Raw genomic sequence first — 18,345 nt, 5'->3', positions numbered from 1 at the left:
GTTCCCAAAAGAGCCCTGAAACAAGGTGCAGCTCCTGGGCAGCGAGGTGCTCGGACCACGCGGGTGGCAGAGGTCTGCTCCAGTCCCTGCAGACGTGGGTTTTGGGGGGATGCTGTGCCTGTGCCTACCCCCAAAGTCACATCAGCAGGCAGGAAAATCTTATGGCATGTGAGAAATACACAGAAATACAACAAAGACGCTGTGCCTTGCGTCAGAGACTCTGATAAATTTTACCCTGACTCTTGCCCAAGTGCAATTGCTGCAGCCGAAGCCGCTCTAAATGGCTTTTAGGAGACTCATCAGGTGTCCAGGGCTTGTGAAAACTGGGACATCCTGACTTGCCTCTGGCTAACTCCTTTGTGAGAGCCCAGCCAAAGTTTCTCCACCTCTAAATTGGGGCGTAATGACACCTCCCCTCTTTCATGAAGCTTCAACTCTTTCTGATCTAGGTAGGAAAATAAATCACCGCGCGGATCATAAAAGTCATCAAAACGGCAACCTGGGGTGAACTGAGCCGCAGATGGAGGGAAGGGTGCGGACGCTGGGAAAATGAGAGGTAGCGAGAAAAAGAGATGTCATCTAGAGCTCTTTCCCCTGTAGGGTTAATGTACACCCCCCCCTCCGCCATCCTTTGCTCTTCCCCTCCCCGCCTGCCGCTGTGATTCCCTGCCATTGGCTGTCTCTGTAGGTTTAGGCTAAAAAGCCTGTAATTAGGACCCCGGCTGACACAGATCCAGTTTCCTGGGCAGGCAGATTAAAAAAAAAAAAAAAAAAGAGGGGGGAAAAAAAAAAGTTTCCCTGACTGAGCTTGGATGTTTTCCTTTCGCTTTGCAAAGTTTTCCCTGCTCAACCTCCATTCCCTCGCCTCCTCCGGAGCAGGGCGGGACGGCGGAGCCCGGAGCGGGGCTGGAGCGGGCGGCGGAGCCCGGAGCAGCGGTCCCCCGGTACCGGGGAGCGGGGAAAGGGCAGGTAGGTGAGGCTGGAAAGGTTTCCTGCGGTTGGTTTTCCGAGCTACGTGCTGAGCTGGAGCTGGGGGAGAAGGCGCTTGGGAGTCGGGGGGCACCGGGGAGTCCCCGGCCGGGAATTGTTGCAGAGGGAAGGGGAGGTGAAGGAGGGGAGAGGGAGGGTTTGTTGGCTGTTCTTCTCTGGGAGAAATAAATGGGGGGAAGCAGAATGGTATCGCTGCCCCCGCGGTCTTTGTTTTTGGGAAAATGTCCCCGGAGAGCAGGAGACGGCGTCTGCTCCATCGTGCCGGCCTCCGCCATCCCGGGCTGCGCGGCCACCTCCAGAGCGGGCAGGTGCACGGGCACGGGGCTGGCAGGGCTGCCCGGCTCCTCGGCCGACCAGGGTCTCCGGGAAGGGATGTTGGCTCCGCCATCCCTCCTCCGCCCAGGCTTTAGGCGGGAACAGGGTGTTTTGGGGTTGGCGATGGAGCTTTCCACTGGAGGCGGCTGGGCCCCATCGCACAGCGACGTGCCGGCATGAAATCTGGTGGCCGTGGGGGAGAGGTGGGGTGGCAGGTCTCGGTTCGTACCCGCAGATGTACGAATGGCTGAGTTAGGGCAGGTTAATGGGTTACTGCTCCCCGCCGAGCCAGGGCAGCCGGCCGTGCCTGCGCTCTCAGGGTGGGGGAAAACACACTAAGAAAAGCCCTTAGGCCACCGCGTTGGCCGTGGTCCCCTCCGGTGACGTGGTGCCATATGGCAGAGCAGGATGCCGAGACCCCCCCATCATTCGGGGGGCTGCGCTGACCCTGTCCCTCCACGCTGCTGGCCCGCGGGACGGCTGTGCCTGACCAGCAGCACCCAAGCGTTGCTCCACCTTGTGCCATCGCAGGTCCAAAAGCCACCGCGGGCTCCTTCACGAGACAGGCTCCAGCTCGGGCAACCTGGCTTGGGCTGCATTGCAGGACTAGCTGCTCCAGCTTGCCTTGCCAGACCTCAGCTTATCTCGCCCCAGAAGAGATGCATCTTTATTGCTCTGCATCTTTATTTCCACGTACCTTCATGGCAGCTGTGTTGACAGGAGCTCAAGCAAAAACAGGTTATCCTGTGGGTGAGGTGATGAATACAGAGCTATGCCTCTGAAAGCTGCCAGTGCTTTTGGGTGCTTGAAAGGGGATCTGGTCTTTTTGGTGACAGCGAGCTGTTGTGTTTCCTCGGGGTTGTGGAGCCGGGGAGTGTTTGTTGCTTCTGAGAAACAGGCTAGAGGGGTCTGAAAGTGCGTCTTCTAAGGTGGAGAAGTGACTTTAGAAAACCAAAGGTTGTGGCAGAGATGCAGATCAGCCCCTGTCCCTGCTGGGAACCGGGAGCCTGCACTGAATGCGAATGGGCCGAGGTGGCTGCACTGCAAGTTAATCTGTGACCTTGGCAGGAGAGGGATGGGAGCCCGCACACGCTCCCGCAGCCAGCTGGAGACGGGGGCTGCTCCTGGGGAGCCAAATAAGATTAATATTCCCATGAATTTTAGCATCTTGTACCCAGGGAGCTGCGACCGCTTCGCAAAGGGCTGTAGCTACTGGGGGAAACGTGCATAGAGCAGGAAAGGGGAGTCCTGCAGGGCCACTGAGCCAGGCAGTGCCAGCACTGGGACTGCAGCCTGGTCGGCCGTTTGCAGCCTGGCAAACGCCAAAAGGCCGTGAGCAGGCAGGGGAGCACGGCAGGGACATTGCCCATCTTTTGGAGAGCGCAGGAGAGCTGAGCAATCACAGTCTGGAGGAGCTCCCACGGGCAGGACAAGAAGCTTTTAAAGCACAGGCAAATGACAGCCAGTGGCACTCAGCCTGCCCGACTGGTCCCTCGCACGTCCCTTCTGGGGGGATGCACCTCCAGCGCTCGAGTCGGTGCTGGCAGGGGGGAGCGGCTCCCCAAAGCGCCCTCCTGCCATCTCCCCCTGATGCCTGGTCCAGGCTCTCCTGTCCCTGTTTTGGAGGGCAGGGGCAGGCAGGGAGCATCCCTGTATCCCTTTTGCAGGCCGGCAGGGAAGAGCAATAGCACTGGAGGCGGCGAGGGAGGGCAGGAAGGAAGAGGGGACAGGGACGGGGAGCAGAGGCGACGGACCTGTTGGGGCTGCCTGGCTCCTTAGCATGGGAGGTGCATACCACTGTCACCGTCTGGGGCTAATTACAGGGACTTGTCTACAGCCCAGACGGTTGCCAGCCGGCATAATCACATCAAACCGGGCTGGGCTCTCCAGCACAGCCCCATGGATTCACAGCAGCCAGGAGCCCTGCCCTCTCCGCTCTCCCCCAGCATCACCCCACTGGGCTCCCTCCCGACAGCCCTGGGACGAGGTGCCCTGTGCACCCTGCCACGGGGCCGGGGTCACGCAGGCACCGCCAGCTCTGCTGAGTCTGCAGAGCATTGCAGGGGTCTAATTACTGCAAAGCCCCAACAGATTAGACAAATGCAGCTTGGAGGCTTAATAAGCACAGCCCAGGACTCCCATGGGGAGGGAAAAGCAGAGACATGTGTTACCCAAACAAGGCAGAAGCAGAGCCCGGACCAGTCACCGAGCCCACGGAGGTCCCCATTCAGCATCTCCAGGGACACGTGCGATCCTCCTGCACAGCTGTAGAGCCAGGGCTGGTTACTGGCCCGACACCAGTGATGGTACAGTGGTCCTTCCCCAAGTCAGCAAGGCCAGGGCTCTCTTTGGGCTGCAGATACACAGCATTGGGTCAGATTATTTCATCCCTATATAGGTCCTAGAGCTGAGCACAGCTTTAAAAGCACCATGCAGCCAGCCCTGCAGTCTTTCTGGACTAACCCCAGGGTTGGCAGACCCCAAACCCCAGGAAGGAGCAAGAAGCCCTTTTGTTTTCTCCCGCTGATTAGCCAATCTGCAGCGTTAATCATTGACCCAGGTGCATGGCAGGGAAACCTGAGCTGCCTGGGCTGATCCCACCCGCTCTCAGCTCCAGAGCTGGCCACGTTTGGGTGCAACATCCTGGCACCCCAAGGTGCTGCATAGGAAGGGACAGCTGTGATGGAGGGAGCGCACCGGGAGCAGGGGCTGAGCTGGGGGCATCGGAGCTGTTAGTGGGAGCAGCGGGGATGTGGCTGCTGGTGCTGGCCAGGACGGCCCTGACAGCACGGGCAGGGGGGGATAAACCAGACGTGCAGAAGTACCATCCCAGTGCGAAGGAGTGAGCTGGTCTTCGTGGTGGCAGTGATGCAGGAAGACCTAGGTGCGTGGCCTGGGCGTTACCACCCCTCAACCCTCAGCCTGAGCCCGTGCCAAGCCGCTGGCTGTATAAAACACTTTCCAGAGCAGTTGATCAGTCCGGGATGATGGGCACTGCACGGGGTGAATCCAGGGGTGTCCTTGGGGCCGTTTGTTGCAGCACCGGGATTTGCCCCCAGCGCAGCGGCTCAGCTCCATCCCACCCGCATCCCACCCTCACTCCCCACGCCGGGGCAGGAAGCGTGGGCAGAGGGCGTCGGGCTCTGGGCCGGCGTCCAGGGAGCCCCAGGAGCCACTGCATCGCCATCTCGCCTTTGTTTTGGAAAGCCAAGCCAGGAAGGAAGCGAGCGGTGAAAAGCACCGTGTGGGGAGGAGGGGACAGGAGCGGACGGGTTTCCACTGCGTAACCATTAGCCAGGGCGAGGTGTTGGCGGCTGGGCGAGCCGGCCGCCCGGGCAGGAACAGCCGCTCAGGGCAGAACAATAGCAGCCTGAGGGGAATAAATTATTTTCCACGGAATTGGGCTAGACCTCGGTCTCCTCCCACCGCCCCACTCAGGGACAGGCCACTAGACCAGGGATTAGCCGTGCCGGCAAAGGACTGGCGGCAGCCGGGGAAAAATCTCCCGCTGTGGGTGAGCAAACAGCCGGTGCCATTTCCCAAAACCTGTTTCAGCTTGAGCACGGACATCTGGGGTCTTCCCTGCCAGGCTTCAACCCATCGCCATCCCGCCAGCGCCTCCTGGGGCTTTGTCCGCCGAGCACCCGTGCCTTCAGCGTGGGTTCGCTTATAACCCCCGCAGAGAAAGGAGCAGCCCCCGAAAGCCCTTGGGCTTCTGCAGGGCTTCAGCCAAGGATCTTGAGGTCGTGGTGGTGCTGAGCATCACCCCGGCTGGACCTGCCCCGGGGTCCCTCCCCGGGATGAGGGACTGCTCATCCTGCTGCCACGTGGAGAAGGTCCACGCTGGGCAGGCGGGACGATACGTGTCCTGGGGATGGACCCCTGGCTCCCTGCCTCGCCGAGGGTCTCACCGGCTCTGATCCTCTTTCCCCAGCTCATGTCCCTGCCGAGCCCCACATGGCCCCAGCAAGACGAGCCACCCCCCTGTGGCACCGCCACTGGCCTCCCGCCGGCCTCATCCGACAGCGACTCCGGCTGTGCCCTGGAAGAGTACCCGGAGCCCCCCGCCGACCCCGCGCCCCCCGAGGTGGGCAGCACCCCGGCTCTCGCAGGGCTCCCTTTGCTCCCTGCTCTCCCCCGGCCCTGCGGGTGCCATCCATGGGTGGTACCCGCAGCCCAGCACTCCCAGCCCTGGGATAAACCACACATTTTAGCAACCTCAAGCAACGCGGCTTAATCCCCCTAAAACTCTGCTTGTGTTTCTCTCTCCTGCGTGACATCCCAAGGTCCCGGTGTGCTTCGGCACCCGCTCGCCGCCGCCTGCCTCTCCCGCCGACAGGATCCAGCTCCGCACCAGAGCCCTCCTGCAGCAGCTGCCTCCTCAGGACTGCGATGTAAGACGTGTATTTGTTGGGTGCTGCCCACCCTGGGCTTCAGCCACCGTGCATCCCCTCACCTCTGCCTCCCCGTGCAGGAGCGGTACTGCCCTGACCTCGCAGAGGAGGAGAGGAGGCAGCTACGAGCGTTCAGCGCCCGACGGAGACGGGAGGCCCTGGGGCAGGGGCTGGCATGTCCCGTGCCGGGTCCCTGCCACGGCTGTCCCTGCAAGAAGGTGAGGCGTCCCCCCTCCTAGCACCAGGCAGCACCCGTTCCCCAGCGGGGACCCGTCCCCAAAAGCCAGCCTGACCCCAAACCCCGCGTCCCTCTGCCTTGCAGTGCGGCAGGAGGCTGAACAAAGGGGACCCGGGGATTTCGGCATCCCGGCTGGGGGACCAGTTCTGGCACCCGTCCTGCTTCTCCTGCCACTTCTGCCACCAGCCCCTGGTGGACCTCATCTACTTCCAGCAGGACGGGAGGATCTACTGCGGCCGGCACCATGCCGAGCTCTTCCGACCCCGCTGTGCCTCCTGTGACCAGGTGGGTGCCGGGCAGGGGAGAGGCTTTTACCTCCCTTTTGCTGCTGTTAAAAGCTCCTGTGCTTGGCCGGGCGCTGCAAACGCAGCAAGGGCTGCGGATGGGCAGGAGGAAAGGTTCCTTCCTGAGCCTTGCAGAGCCCCATGCCCGTGCCAAGGCACGGGGGCTCCTCCTCTCTCCTCGGCACGGCAAAGCGTTCTCCGGGCTATGGGTTTTCTAGCTGGGTGCTTAGAGGATGAGTTGTTTTCCCCCCCCTCCAGCTGATCTTCATGGAGGAGTGCGTCGAGGCGGAGGGCCGGCGCTGGCACCTGGAGCACTTCTGCTGCCTGGAGTGCGACGCGCCCCTGCGCGGGCAGCGCTACGTGATGAAGAGCGGACGGCCCTGCTGCCGCGGCTGCTTCGACAGCCTCTTCGCGGAGCCGTGCCAGGCCTGCGGGGACCCCATCGGTACGGCCCCCGTCCCCCCCTCCCCGGGGCAGGGCGCAACGGGGCTTTCCTTCCCCGGGCAGGCGGGATGTGGGCTGGGAGGGCTGCGGAGCCAGAGCCCCACGGCTCGGTGCGGAGGATGCGTTTTGGCACGCGGCGGTGGGAAGAGCCACCCCCTCACCTACAGTTGCCCTTCAGGTGCCGACAGCGAGGAGGCCACCCACCAAGGGCTGCACTGGCATGCCCGAGCTGCCTGCTTCTGCTGCAGCCTCTGCCGAAAGCCGCTGCACGGGCAGCCCCTCACCTCCCGCCGCGGCCGGCTCTTCTGCTCTGAGACCTGCAGCCTGGGACGGGACACAGCCTCCACCACCTCTGACTCCTCCGACTCGGCTTTCGCCTCGGCCCCGTCCCCCGACTCAACGCCCCTCTCGCGAGCCGGCCCCGCTGGCAGGACCACGCCGGGGACGGGCAGCACCTCGGCGGCCGGGGGCTGCAGGCAGCGGGTAGAAGGGGCAGGTAGGGATCCTACTGCTCCCTTTGCTACGTGGCGGGAGGGGAGCGGGAGCAAAACCAGGCTCTGCTCAGCCCCTGGGTACTTTATGGGGTACGTTGCACGGGTGCAGCCCAACCCAGAGCTGGAGCTGCAGCCACAAGCCCCCAGCCCATCTCCCGCAGGAGGATGAGCGCTGGCAGCCGGGGTTTGGCTGGTGCAACCCTCCGTTGTATCCCGAGGCAGCCCCTCCTGCACGAGGGGCTATGGCAGGGCAGGCTCAGCCTTCCCCTTCCTCACCCAGCCTTGCTTTCCTTCTTCCAGAGGCATTTCTGGATCAGGCTTCCGTGCATCCAGCGTTCAGGAGCCTGGAGGACCGTGGAGCAGCTGCTAAGGAGCGGAGCAGGGATGCTGTGCACGCAGGGATGCTGGGACCACTGGCTGGCCCCCCGTCTGGCCCCCAGCCCAGTGCAGAGGGTCCTAATGGAGCCCCCAACCACCCGGTTTTGGGGGGCCCTGATCCCCTAACACCTGCAGGCAATGGAAACCCACACTTCCGAGCGGGCACATCCCCTGCCCGACACAGCGCACAGCCAGAGGACATTGACCTGCAGGACGTCATGGAGGAGGATGACTCCTGGTGTCCCACCTGCTCTTCATCTTCGGACTCAGACTCGGAGGAAGAGGGTTTCTTCTTCGGGAAGCCCATCCCCAAGCCCGGGATGAGTTCCCTGGGCAGGGAGCCCCTAGGGAGGGCTGGGGGCAGGACGGCGAAGCTGTGGGGCAGCAGCAAGCACTGCAGCGTGTCCTAGCAGCGGGGACTGGGGGGTCCTCAACCGGCACTGCCGTCCTGCCAGGGTCTCGACACGTTGCTAAGTGCGTTTTGGACGCAGCCCAAGGCTGGTGGGCAGAAGCTGCTGGGATCCTTCCCCCCCCCCCCGGCAGCTGCTGGCAAAGCACAGCCTGCAATTCCTGCCGGCCTCTCCCGCAATTAGGAACAGGTAAAGCAGGTAGGGAGCAGAGAGCCGGCAGCCCGCACCAGGACTCCCATCTCAGACAAGGCGGCAGCCCCGGAGAGCAGCCGCGCGCAGGGGAGGGCAGCCAGGAGCTTGAGACAAGGGCAGCTGCCTGCATCGCCCCGCTGCGGGGCTGCTGCTGGGGACCCGTGGGGACAGGAGGGGATCCTTCCCTGGGACTCTTCCCCGATCCTTCCTGGACTCTTCCCGGATCCTTCTCTGGGACACCTCGGAGGATGAGCACCACTGCCAGATGCTCTCCGTCCCTTGGTGGCACTGCATCCTGCTGCCACTGCGGGGAGGGGACCGGGGGGCAGCTCTGCTGCTGCCGATGACGATGCTCCAATAAAAGTTTGGCTGAAATCTGAACACAGGAGAGCTACCACACGCCTGCCCCGTTCCTCCTCACCCCAGGGTCATTGCGACATTGACCATGCCACCAGAAGAGCGTGATGCCCAGGGACGGCCGCTGCCCTCTGCCACAGCCGGGAGTCCCCCCCAGTGGGCTCACTGCGGGACCCCTCCCTCACCAGCCCCAGGAGAGCGGGACCAGAAGGATGGCAGAGCAAGGGCTGCAAAGACCACAGCTAGTTTATTTTTAGGTTTTAAAACCAAGAACAACCCCTGGGGTTTCGGGGCACATCCCTGTGAACCAGGAATGGAGCGAGGAGCTGGGGCGGAGGGGAGCTCCCCGCAGCCGCTCTCCCTCCCACCACCCTCCAGTGAAACCACCTCCCCCCTTTGCTGCACATACAGGTCTGGGCAGGGCTAAAACAAAGCACCCCCCTCCTCCTCCATCTCCAAGAGAGATGGTGGGACTGTGCCAAGATGTCCATACCACCTTGACCCGAGGGCTCAGCACCACCACGAGCACTCTAATGCACCGGCGTAGCCCCCCATCACCCCCCAACGCCAGCTGGTGAGAGGGGGTAGCCATCCGCTTGCCCCGGCCCCCCCTCAGCGGCTGAGGGTGGCCGAGTCGTAGCTGTTGATGAAGTCCTCCAGCTCCCGGAGGTGATGGATCCGGCCCTGGCGGAGGTTGGCCCTCAGCGCCAGCCCCAGCGCCGCCTCCATGGAGGGCTCCTTCTGCAGCAGCATCGTGGCCACCACCGCGATGGTCAGGCTGAACTGCTGGTACGACTGCAGGGGAGCGGCACAGGGTCGGCACGGGGCACCCCAAAACCTCCCCACCAGCAGTGTGCAGCCCCTCCCAGGGATGTTTTTTTCCCCTGGGGCTGGTCCACGAACTCCCCCAACAGCATCTGAGCCCCTGCAATCCCCTTCTTGCTCACAAGCACCTTCCCCTGCAACCACCAGCACCAGGAGGGGTTTCTCTCCAGTGACCCCAAAAACGCCCAATTCAAGTCCCCCGTCACCCGGCATCGCTTCTCCCCCCATGGTTCAAAGGGTCCTTGGGCAAGCCCCCCCCATCCTGCAGCCGGTCCCAGACCCCCGCACGCCTTGGCCGGGGGCCACCAGGACTCACCAGCTCGATCTCCTCCTTCCTGGCAAGGACGGCAGCGGAGCGGAGGTCTGCGCCAGCCCTGGAGGGTGTCAGGAGCGTGGAGCAGAGCCGGCACCGGCCGCCTGCAGCCTGGGTGGTGGAAAACGCGAGGAAGGATCGGACGCTTTGAAGGGGAGAGGTACTGGGCAAGACTGGGGCCAAACGGGGGCTGCCAGTCCCAATTACTAGCCAGGGACCGGTCACCCTGCAGGGGGACCTGCTGGGACCTCGGCTGCCCGGGGTGCTGGTTTGCCACCCTTCCCATGGGTGCGAGAGCTGCCCCCAGCTCCCCCCTGTGCCCCAGCCCTGGCAGCATCGCTGCAGAGAGCCCTGCTAGCAGATTTCTCTTCCCCATTAGGCAGTAATTAAGCTGCTCTGCAATGCTCTCTTTTGCTTCGTTAAAGCTTGAGTCCCGGGGTCATTCACGCTCCAGCACGCTCTCAAGCCTCTAGTTATTTTTTTGGCCTTTCTCCCAGCTGTCTCCCGTTTATCGGCATCTCCGGCGCAGCTGGCACCGGGGCTGACACGGGCTCTGCCTCCAGACAAAGCAGCGCTTTAACCCCAGCCCGTAATTCTGCAAACAGGGAGGCCAGAGGGATCCCACTCTGCTGCTCCTTGGGCTATGGCAGTATCCCTGAGCCCAGGGCACCTGCCCCGCACAGGGACCCACGGACACCTCGGGGCAAGCAGAGGCACCCTGACCCCGTACCGGCTCCATCTCACCGGACCCAGGAGGGTGCCGGCTTCCCGGTGAGGTCTCTGGCACAGCGCAGATATCGGAGCAAGCCTGGCTGGGCTGTGCGTCAGGCTCCGCGGTAGCTCCCGGTGGGATCAGCGAGTTTTCGGATGGCTGAAGGCCACCGAGAAGCTGTGGGAGAGAAAGCGGCTGGGGAATGAAGGAAGTGGCCGCGCAGGAGCCGGGGGAGCCGCGCTGCCAGCACACCCCTGCCCGCAGCAGCGGCCTTGGTGGGCTCTCCCCAGGGAGGGGACAGGCCACGGAGCTGCCCACCACATGCCGAGACCCACCCCATCGCGGGCAGCTTCTGCCTCAGCTTCTCCAGCTCCGCTCGGCAGACGCTGCCGTCCCCGGGAACGCGGGCAGAGCTCAGCACCCACCTCTCCAGCAGAGCCGGCCGCCGCGTGGACCCTCTCGGCAGGCTCCGCAGGGGCTGTCAGACCGTGGGGATGCGACCCGCCGCCCGCGCCAGCCTTAGGGACACTTTGGCTGCACGGCTCTACCTGTGCAAAGCATTACAGACGCGTCGCAGAGCCCACAGCGAGGGCTGGCGATGGGGAAAAAAAGAGGTTTGCAAAGGGGGCTGCAAGCTTCCACCTCCCCCTGGGCACTGCTTTTAGGTGGGAAGAGGAGATGTGTTAGCTCGTACCTCAAGGTGCTCCCCCGTCTCGGCAGAGCTCTCCTCCGGCGGCGCTGGCTCCGTTTCCAAAGCAGAGGGGCCCCGGCTGTGGCTGCCCGCAGATTTCTGCCTGGCTCCCGGCTCGACCTGGGGACATGCAATGGCACGAGGCTGGGACACATCTGGCCCTGGGAGAAGAGCTGGGGGACGGGATGGACGGGGTGCTAAAACCCAAAGGAAACCACGGGGCTTTGCAGCCCCAGAGAAGAGTCAAGAAAACGTCCGTGCCTGGCAAAGAGACAGCGGGGTGAAGAGCGAAAGGGCCGGATGAGAGAGAGAAGGAAGACGTTACACTGGCCGAAGAGACCCCCGGGCCGGGCACCTCCAGGGGTGCAAGCATCCCTGCCTGCCCCCAGGAGAGGGGTGCTCTCCTACCCGCATCGCTCCTGCTGCCTGCTCCGGCTCCGCAGCCTCTGTTGCAGCCTGGGGATCAGCGGCCGGGCTCTTCTGAGGGGTGCCGGCTGGTCTGGGGGGCTCCGGGACCTTCCCGCTCACCACCGGTGGGCCCTGGGGGAAACCACACTGGTTAGGGGTACGGCAGCACCACGTGGGGCTCAGACCGTGTAAACTCGTGTCACTGCTGATCGCTGTGATGGCGGGGTAAAAACCCACAACCTGAGCCGTCTGCTCCCCGCTCTGTGCACCATCTTTGCAGGAAATAAGTGGCTGAGGAGGATCGGGGTGCTGCGGCTCTTCTTTGACCCCCCGCCGGCTCGTCCCAGAGAGGGAAGAGGAGGACCTGGAGGATGGCTGATTCCCTGTGGAGCGAGAAACGGAGCGAGAAACACAACGAGAGCGACTCCTCGCTCTGCCCGAGGAGATGCTGGCGAGCACGGCATGGGGCATGGGGCCCCTCGCAGCTCCAGGCAGCCAGTACAGGGTCGGCACAAACCTCTGGAGGGCCAGGGACACGGAAGGCGCTGGACCAAGGTTAACTCTCGGTGGCCACGGCGAAGGCGTCGGCAGCGTTTCCCACCCAGGCCACGATGCCCCCAGGGTGGGCAGCCATCCCGGAAGCCACCTCGCTCACTGCAGGAGCAAAGGCAACCCCAGGGTGGGGATTTAGGCTGGAAGGGGTCTCCGGTGCAAACCCCCCCCCACCCTGATTAGGGCCAGCTTCAACGCTGCATCACCCCTTGGCTACGCACCGGAGCAGAGCCTGGCCCCCACGCCCCTGCTCGCCACCCCACAGCTGCACGGTCCCCCCGCACCCCTCACCCTCAGCACGGGCACCCACCCTGGCAGGCTGGCGCGGGGCCAGGGTGGGTGCTGCTCCTCGTCGGGGAATTCAGGCCAGGCAAAGCAGTCATTGCGGGGCAGTGGTGGCTCCTGCGGGGAAGAGGGTGGGTTTAGACACGGAGCGGGACGGGGGATGCCACGACTGCAGAGCGGAGAAGCTGGGCTGCTGCTGCTCCCAGCGCTGTGCAGGGAAACCTGTCCCCGTGCGCTGTCCTTGTCACCAGGGCAGTGAATGGACCCTGCCCCATTTCACCCGCTCCCTGCCTTCAGTCCTGCAGCCGCTGCCACCCCAGCAGCCCACCACCCACTCACCGGGTGCCAGTCCTCCCCAAAACAGTCTTCAGGTCCTCGGTTATCTTCTCTGTCATCCCAAGGGGGCGGCGGGGGACAGTCGTGGGGTGCCCATCTCCTGTCCTCCTCCTTCCAAGGGGAGTCGGCAGGGCCAGGGAAGGGTCTGGAGTCCCAGAGACCGGGCTGCAATGGCAAATTGCCACCAGTGAGGACGGTGGCACGCTGGGGGTAGCCACACAACTGCCACCCTCCCCAGCCCACCTCCCCCTCACCGGGTGCCAGCCCTCTCTGAAGCAGTCCTCAGGTCCTCGGTCGTCTTCTCCATTGTCCCAGTGGGGTGGCGGGGGACAGTCGTGGGGTGCCCATCTCCTGTCCTCATTCCCATGGAAGTTGGCAGGGCCAGGGAAGGGTCTGGAGTCCCAGGGACTGGGCTGCAACAGCAAATCGCCGCCGGTGAGGTCTGCAGCTCGCTGGGGTGTTTCGTTTTTGCTGCGGTTCCCCCTCCCTGCCACGGCCCTCAGCTCTTTCTGCTTCTCCTGCTCCCAGGGGAGCCCCCAGTTTTGGCCAGCCCGGATTTGTAGATGAACCCCGACAGTGCCGTCCCCCCTCGTTGCGTGGCTGCTTGCCCTTGCCCCTGCCCCCTTACCGGGCGCCATCCGCCCCTGCCTCTCCTGTGCCGGTGCTCCCAGGACGGCTCGTCCCAGACGTCCTGGGGTCTGTGAGCGCGGGGCGGCGGTGGTCCAGCCTGCCACGGACTGGGCTGCCGGAGAGGGCACAGGGAGACGAAAGCAGGATGAGACCCTCACCTTCCCCCTTGCATCGGCTGGACGCTGAGCCGGGACAGGGAGCCAGGAGCCTGTCCGCCCTCCTCTCCCGGCCGAGGTCCCAGACAACTCCCAATTCTTCCCCGTACCGCGGCCATGCTCTCCTGGCTCCTCGGCATCCCGAGTGATGGAGCAGCGGGCACCCATCCTTGCCCCGCAAAGCTCCTCCGCTCCCAACCGCACTGGCAGCTCCTGCTGTGCGGCAGCAGGAGGGTTGCAAAACCACCTACCTCCCTGGGGGAGCCCCTCCTGCAGCCCAGCGGCGAGAACATCTCGCCAAAAGCTCGTCCTGGCCCCGGTCCCAGTGAGGAGAAGGCCCCCGGGAGGTCAGCACCCAGCTGCAAAGGGAGAGGCGAGGGTGAGCACGTCCCACAGGACGTCACTGCCGGCTCGGGGACGGCTGCCGGCCAGGTGCCACTTGCAGCGCTCCCAGCTCCGCTGAGCCCTGAGCGTTGGGTCACCTCCAGAGCCACATGGCATCATTGCCAGCGAGGACCTGCAGGAGATGGGTGAGCTGGGGACCACACAGACCTGCTCCCCGTCCCAGGAGGGGACACGGGTCCTGGCAGTGCCGGGGCTGCTCCCTCGGCACCGGGTACCCCCGCACCCTGCCCGAAGCAGCTCCCCTTGCCCACTCGAGCCTTCGCTCGCTCGCAGCCACGTTTCAGTCGCCCCGTGCAAACCGCACAGGTCACAACACCCAGTGGCACCAACCTCGCTATGGTCCTGCGGGATCCCGGCCGAGTCTGGGATCGGGCACCGGCACCTGAGCTGGGCACCCGAGCCTCGGCACCTGAGCAGGGAGAAGTCACCCACCGGGTGCCCCCGGCCAGCCCGGCACTGCAGCGGGGTGCAAGCCCCACTCCAGGCTGCATCCCTGCCCCTTGCTGCTCCCACGAGCAGCCTGGCACAGGCACGGTTTGGGCTCTTGGTAGGAGCAAGGGGGTCAAACCCTGCAGATCCAAGGGGCATTTCCCTGGCTCCCTGGGGGACAGCCTTTATGGCTTCCCCACCGCTGGGCCGCAGCGGCTGCGTGGCTCGGAGATCAGAGCTCATCGCAAGGGATGCGGTCCCAGCGAGCAGGGGATGCTCTGACCCGAAACCGGCCAACCTCAGCCCGGCCGGGGCACTGGGCTCCCAGCGCCACCAGTTAAGGCTCGCAGCCTCGACCCAGGCTGGCAGGGGTTAATGGCAGCACAGGCACCACGCTTTTTGTCTCACAGGTCAGCAGGGACCACGCTAGGGCAGGAGGGAGAGTAAAAGAAAGAACAGAACACTTTTGTCCCCAGACTGCGGTTTTACCTGGCAGATCGGTCCCAGGTGGCCCTGGAAAGCAGCTCGCTCGCCCGCCCGCCCGCAGAGACGAAGCACCGGCCACCCCTGCACCCAGCCCAGCTCCCCGCAGCCTCTCGCCCCCGGGGCTGGCAGATCTCCCCCACCCCCTGCATTTGCTGAATGTAAACCAATAGCAAGCGATTGCTGCCGGCAGCCAGGTGCTAATTCCCCCCCAGGCAGCTCCCTTGGAGCCCTCCTGAGCACTTGATTTCCCTTCCTTGAAAGCCAAGCTGCAATGCCCTCCGGGAGCTTTTCGTCCTGTTTGCAGAGCGCCTTACACTGATTTCAGCTGCTGAGAATGGGCGCTCGCTAACAGGGGAAGCACAGACGGGCCGACAGACCCCCCTCAGCTCCCGAGGGGTGCACAGACCCCAGGCAGCACCTCTTCTCAAACCGGCCTCTGATAACCAGGGACAGCCAAATTCCTCCGCTTATCTAAGATCTCTCAGCAAACTTGGTTTAAAGCAGAGTTTGATGCAAGACCTGCAAACTCCACACATCAGCCTCTGGGTGCAGCCCCTGTTCTTGCTCCTTCCCTCCTCTGCTGCTCCACCGTGCAAGGGGGGACCCTGCACCCCCAGGGCACAGAGCGTCCGTGCAAGAAGGGACCCTGCACCCCCAGGGCACAGAGCGTCCGTGCAAGGGGGTCTCTGCACCCCCAGGGCACAGAGCGTCCATGCAAGAAGGGACCCTGCACCCCCAGGGCACAGAGCGTCCGTGCAAGGGGGGACCCTGCACCCCCAGGGCACAGAGCGTCCGTGCAAGGGGGTCTCTGCACCCCCAGGGCACAGAGCGTCCGTGCAAGAAGGGACCCTGCACCCCCAGGGCACAGAGCGTCCGTGCAAGGGGGACCCTGCACCCCCAGGGCACAGAGCGTCTGTGCAAGAAGGGACCCTGTACCCCCAGGGCACAGAGCGTCCGTGCAAGGGGGACCCTGCACCCTCAGGGCACAGAGCATCCGTGCAAGGGGGGACCCTGCACCCCCAGGGCACAGAGCGTCCGTGCAAGAAGGGACCCTGCACCCCCAGGGCACAGAGCGTCTGTGCAAGGGGGGACCCTGCACCCCCAGGGCACAGAGCGTCCGTGCAAGGGGGGACCCTGCACCCCCAGGGCACAGAGCGTCCGTGCAAGCCCCCAGCCCCAGCACCTGCGTCCATCGAGCTCCAGCATCGCCTGGATTAGCCACATGGTCCCCAGGATGCTCCCAGCCTTGTGCTGGGGGATTTGGGGGAGCAGGGCCCGCCGGGGCTGCGGCATAGCCTGCAGGGACGAGGAGGGGAAGGGGAAGATGGAGACAAGGGTCCAGAGAGCGTGGTGGCCCTGGCAGGACAGGGCCCAGCTGGAAGGGATGCTGCCATCACACCCACCTTTGCCGACGTCTGGAGGCTGAGGAGCAGTGCCCCGCTCCCCGGGCACGGCTGGCTCCGGCACTGGAGCGGCTGGGAGGCTGCAGCTCACTGCCGCCGGGTTCACCGAGAGCTGCTCGGGGCTGATGTGCCGCTGAAGCCGCCTGTTTCCGTTCACCCTCTAACACCACAGCCGGATTTGAGCCCTGCTCGCAGCATCGCCACACCCCAGCAGCCCCGGGGACGGAGCCCGCTGCGGCTCAGAGGGTTTCCCAAGCCTGCTGCCGGTCCGACACATTGCCTCCTGGGGCAGCCAGGGACTGGGCACCTCTGCCAGGCACCTACGGCGTCTCCTCCTCCCTATTTCCCTGCATTCCCACAAGGAACGGCACTCCCAGGAGTTCGTTAGCACCGGCCAGATGTGTTAGTACAAGGTACAGACATCTCGCGCAGCCCGGTGATAAGATGCATCACCTTCCCAATGCTTAATGAACATCTGCATCATGTCAGGGTCTGACAGCAGTGGAAGGCTTTGCTGGGGGCTGGGAACGCTTTGATAACAAGCTGGTCTGAACTGGTCTGCCCAGCAATGCAAACTCCTGCATCAACACAGAGCGTGAAGATGAGTTTGCGACCTTGCAGGAACGTGGGGGGGAGATAAGGGAGAACAGGGAGGCTCGGGGTGAGCTCGCTGATGCCAAATGTTAGCAAAGGAGGAGATAAAAGGGAAAGCCCAAAGTCTGAGGTGGAGTAAAATCCTTCAAAGGCGGCAAATGAGCGATGCTGTTTGCGGGGACGGGGCAGCCCGTGGCCCATCAGTGCTGGCTGCTTCTCAGCGCTGCTCCCACCGGGCAGATAACACACAGCTTTCCAGCTGGTCGGTTAATTATAGTCTCTAATAGCTATAAATCAATTAACTAACTGGCTGGATCAATTAGCTCTTTGGGATTTGGGAAAGAAATACAGCAGCAGGGACAAATGCGGCTGCAGCCGGGATGGCCAGTGTCACCATACATCCCCCTCGAGAGCCGAATGGCTCCGTAACCCCACGGCCCCTCAGCTGGTGCACGTTTTCTTACCAGAGCCTGACTTGGTGACCTGGGTGTCTCCAAAGAGGAGCATAACTAGCTCTCAGAGAGCAGGGAAACAGAAGTAACAGGAAAGCTACACTAATTGCTAGAAATTCTGTGTAAGGATAAGCTACGCTGATTGCTAAAATCTTTATATAAAGCTCTAATTATAACTACAACCCTGTAGCCAGTTCTCATTCCACAAAGGATCCTTAGAAGAACCTACCCGTCCCCGTAGTATGGGGTGACACACAGTGCACCCCAAAAGGGGCAAACCGCGTTGGGTTTGGGGCTCCGCAGTGAACGCCTCTGCTCAGGCCAGGTTACTTCAGCAGGTCTCTGTCCCACAAGCTGCTTTTTCCAGGCACGAGAGCTCGGGCACAGGAGAACACAAGAGCTGGTGCAGGGTCGAGGCCCCATCTCGGTGCACCAATCTGGTCCCAGCTTGCCCAGCAAACGCCCTGTCCCGCCGGTAACCAGCCGTCACGGTGACCCCGGCTGCTCCGTCCTGGATTGTTTGATGTGGAACCACGTGGGCACGGTAATATATAATCTGCTGTCAAAGAGTGTGGAAATCGAGGCAGGGAGGGCCGCAATTACAGTGAGATTAGTACCAGGGCACTGAGAAAAGGTGATGAATGCCCAAGTAAGCACCGGTGCAAGGTGCCCCGGCAGCAGGTACAGCGTGCGAGGCTTAATGGTGCTAATGAAGCGAGTTTTGCTGTCGGGAAGTCCCCTCCTGATGGAAACAGGCACCTCCTGGGGAAGGTGGCGATGCCTGGGGTGGCAGAGAGATTTTTTTTTTTTTTTTTTCCCCAAAAAGCCGCAAAGGCTGAGAGGGGGGTTGGTGGGAGCAGGGGAGCGGGCGAGGGGAAGGCCAGGCCCTGCTGGGGGCTGAGGGCAGCGGGCTCACGGGGAGAGGGAGAGCGGTTCGAGATCTGCAAAGTGGAGTGAAAGAGCAGGAGAGTCGAAGGGAAAGGGAGGATTTGGGAACAAGGAACAGAACGAAGGTTCAGGCACAGGCAGGGAGGGACAGAGAAAACAGGAGAGACGTTTCCCAAATGCCACCGCTGCGACGCCGTCCTGCCCAGGGGTACCGCCAGTGCTTACTGCTGCGCGCTGTCCTTTGGGTTACAACCGTCCCGGCTCCGGGACCCAGCACCCGCACCT

The 18,345-nt window shown here is 63.4% G+C and overlaps 2 protein-coding genes across 2 annotated transcripts; one reads left to right on the top strand and one right to left on the bottom strand.

The window, feature by feature from the left end:
• The first annotated feature begins 666 nt into the window (after positions 1 to 666).
• Positions 667 to 8,310, top strand: PRICKLE4 (prickle planar cell polarity protein 4). Its single transcript, XM_075521567.1, has 8 exons — positions 667 to 969; positions 5,240 to 5,392; positions 5,592 to 5,699; positions 5,780 to 5,917; positions 6,022 to 6,222; positions 6,480 to 6,666; positions 6,844 to 7,161; positions 7,460 to 8,310. Exons 2-8 carry the CDS (start codon positions 5,243 to 5,245, stop codon positions 7,945 to 7,947), a joined length of 1,590 nt encoding a protein of 529 aa, XP_075377682.1. The 5' UTR covers positions 667 to 969; positions 5,240 to 5,242; the 3' UTR covers positions 7,948 to 8,310.
• A 429-nt stretch (positions 8,311 to 8,739) lies between these two features.
• On the bottom strand, positions 8,740 to 13,571 carry LOC142419073 (uncharacterized). The gene is made up of 13 exons (XM_075521691.1): positions 13,514 to 13,571; positions 13,247 to 13,401; positions 12,873 to 13,031; positions 12,622 to 12,783; positions 12,308 to 12,399; positions 11,963 to 12,099; positions 11,686 to 11,828; positions 11,446 to 11,577; positions 11,041 to 11,157; positions 10,682 to 10,894; positions 10,365 to 10,523; positions 9,638 to 9,745; positions 8,740 to 9,291 (listed from the first exon to the last, which is right to left on the bottom strand). Exons 1-13 carry the CDS (start codon positions 13,569 to 13,571, stop codon positions 9,109 to 9,111), a joined length of 1,818 nt encoding a protein of 605 aa, XP_075377806.1. The 3' UTR covers positions 8,740 to 9,108.
• Positions 13,572 to 18,345: the final 4,774 nt, after the last annotated feature.

The sequence above is a fragment of the Mycteria americana genome, chromosome 20 (assembly GCF_035582795.1).
Source record: "Mycteria americana isolate JAX WOST 10 ecotype Jacksonville Zoo and Gardens chromosome 20, USCA_MyAme_1.0, whole genome shotgun sequence".
NCBI classification, from domain to species: Eukaryota; Metazoa; Chordata; class Aves; order Ciconiiformes; family Ciconiidae; genus Mycteria; species Mycteria americana.
The sequence above is the reverse complement of the archived record's forward strand: the minus strand, read 5'-3'. Positions and strand labels throughout refer to the sequence as shown.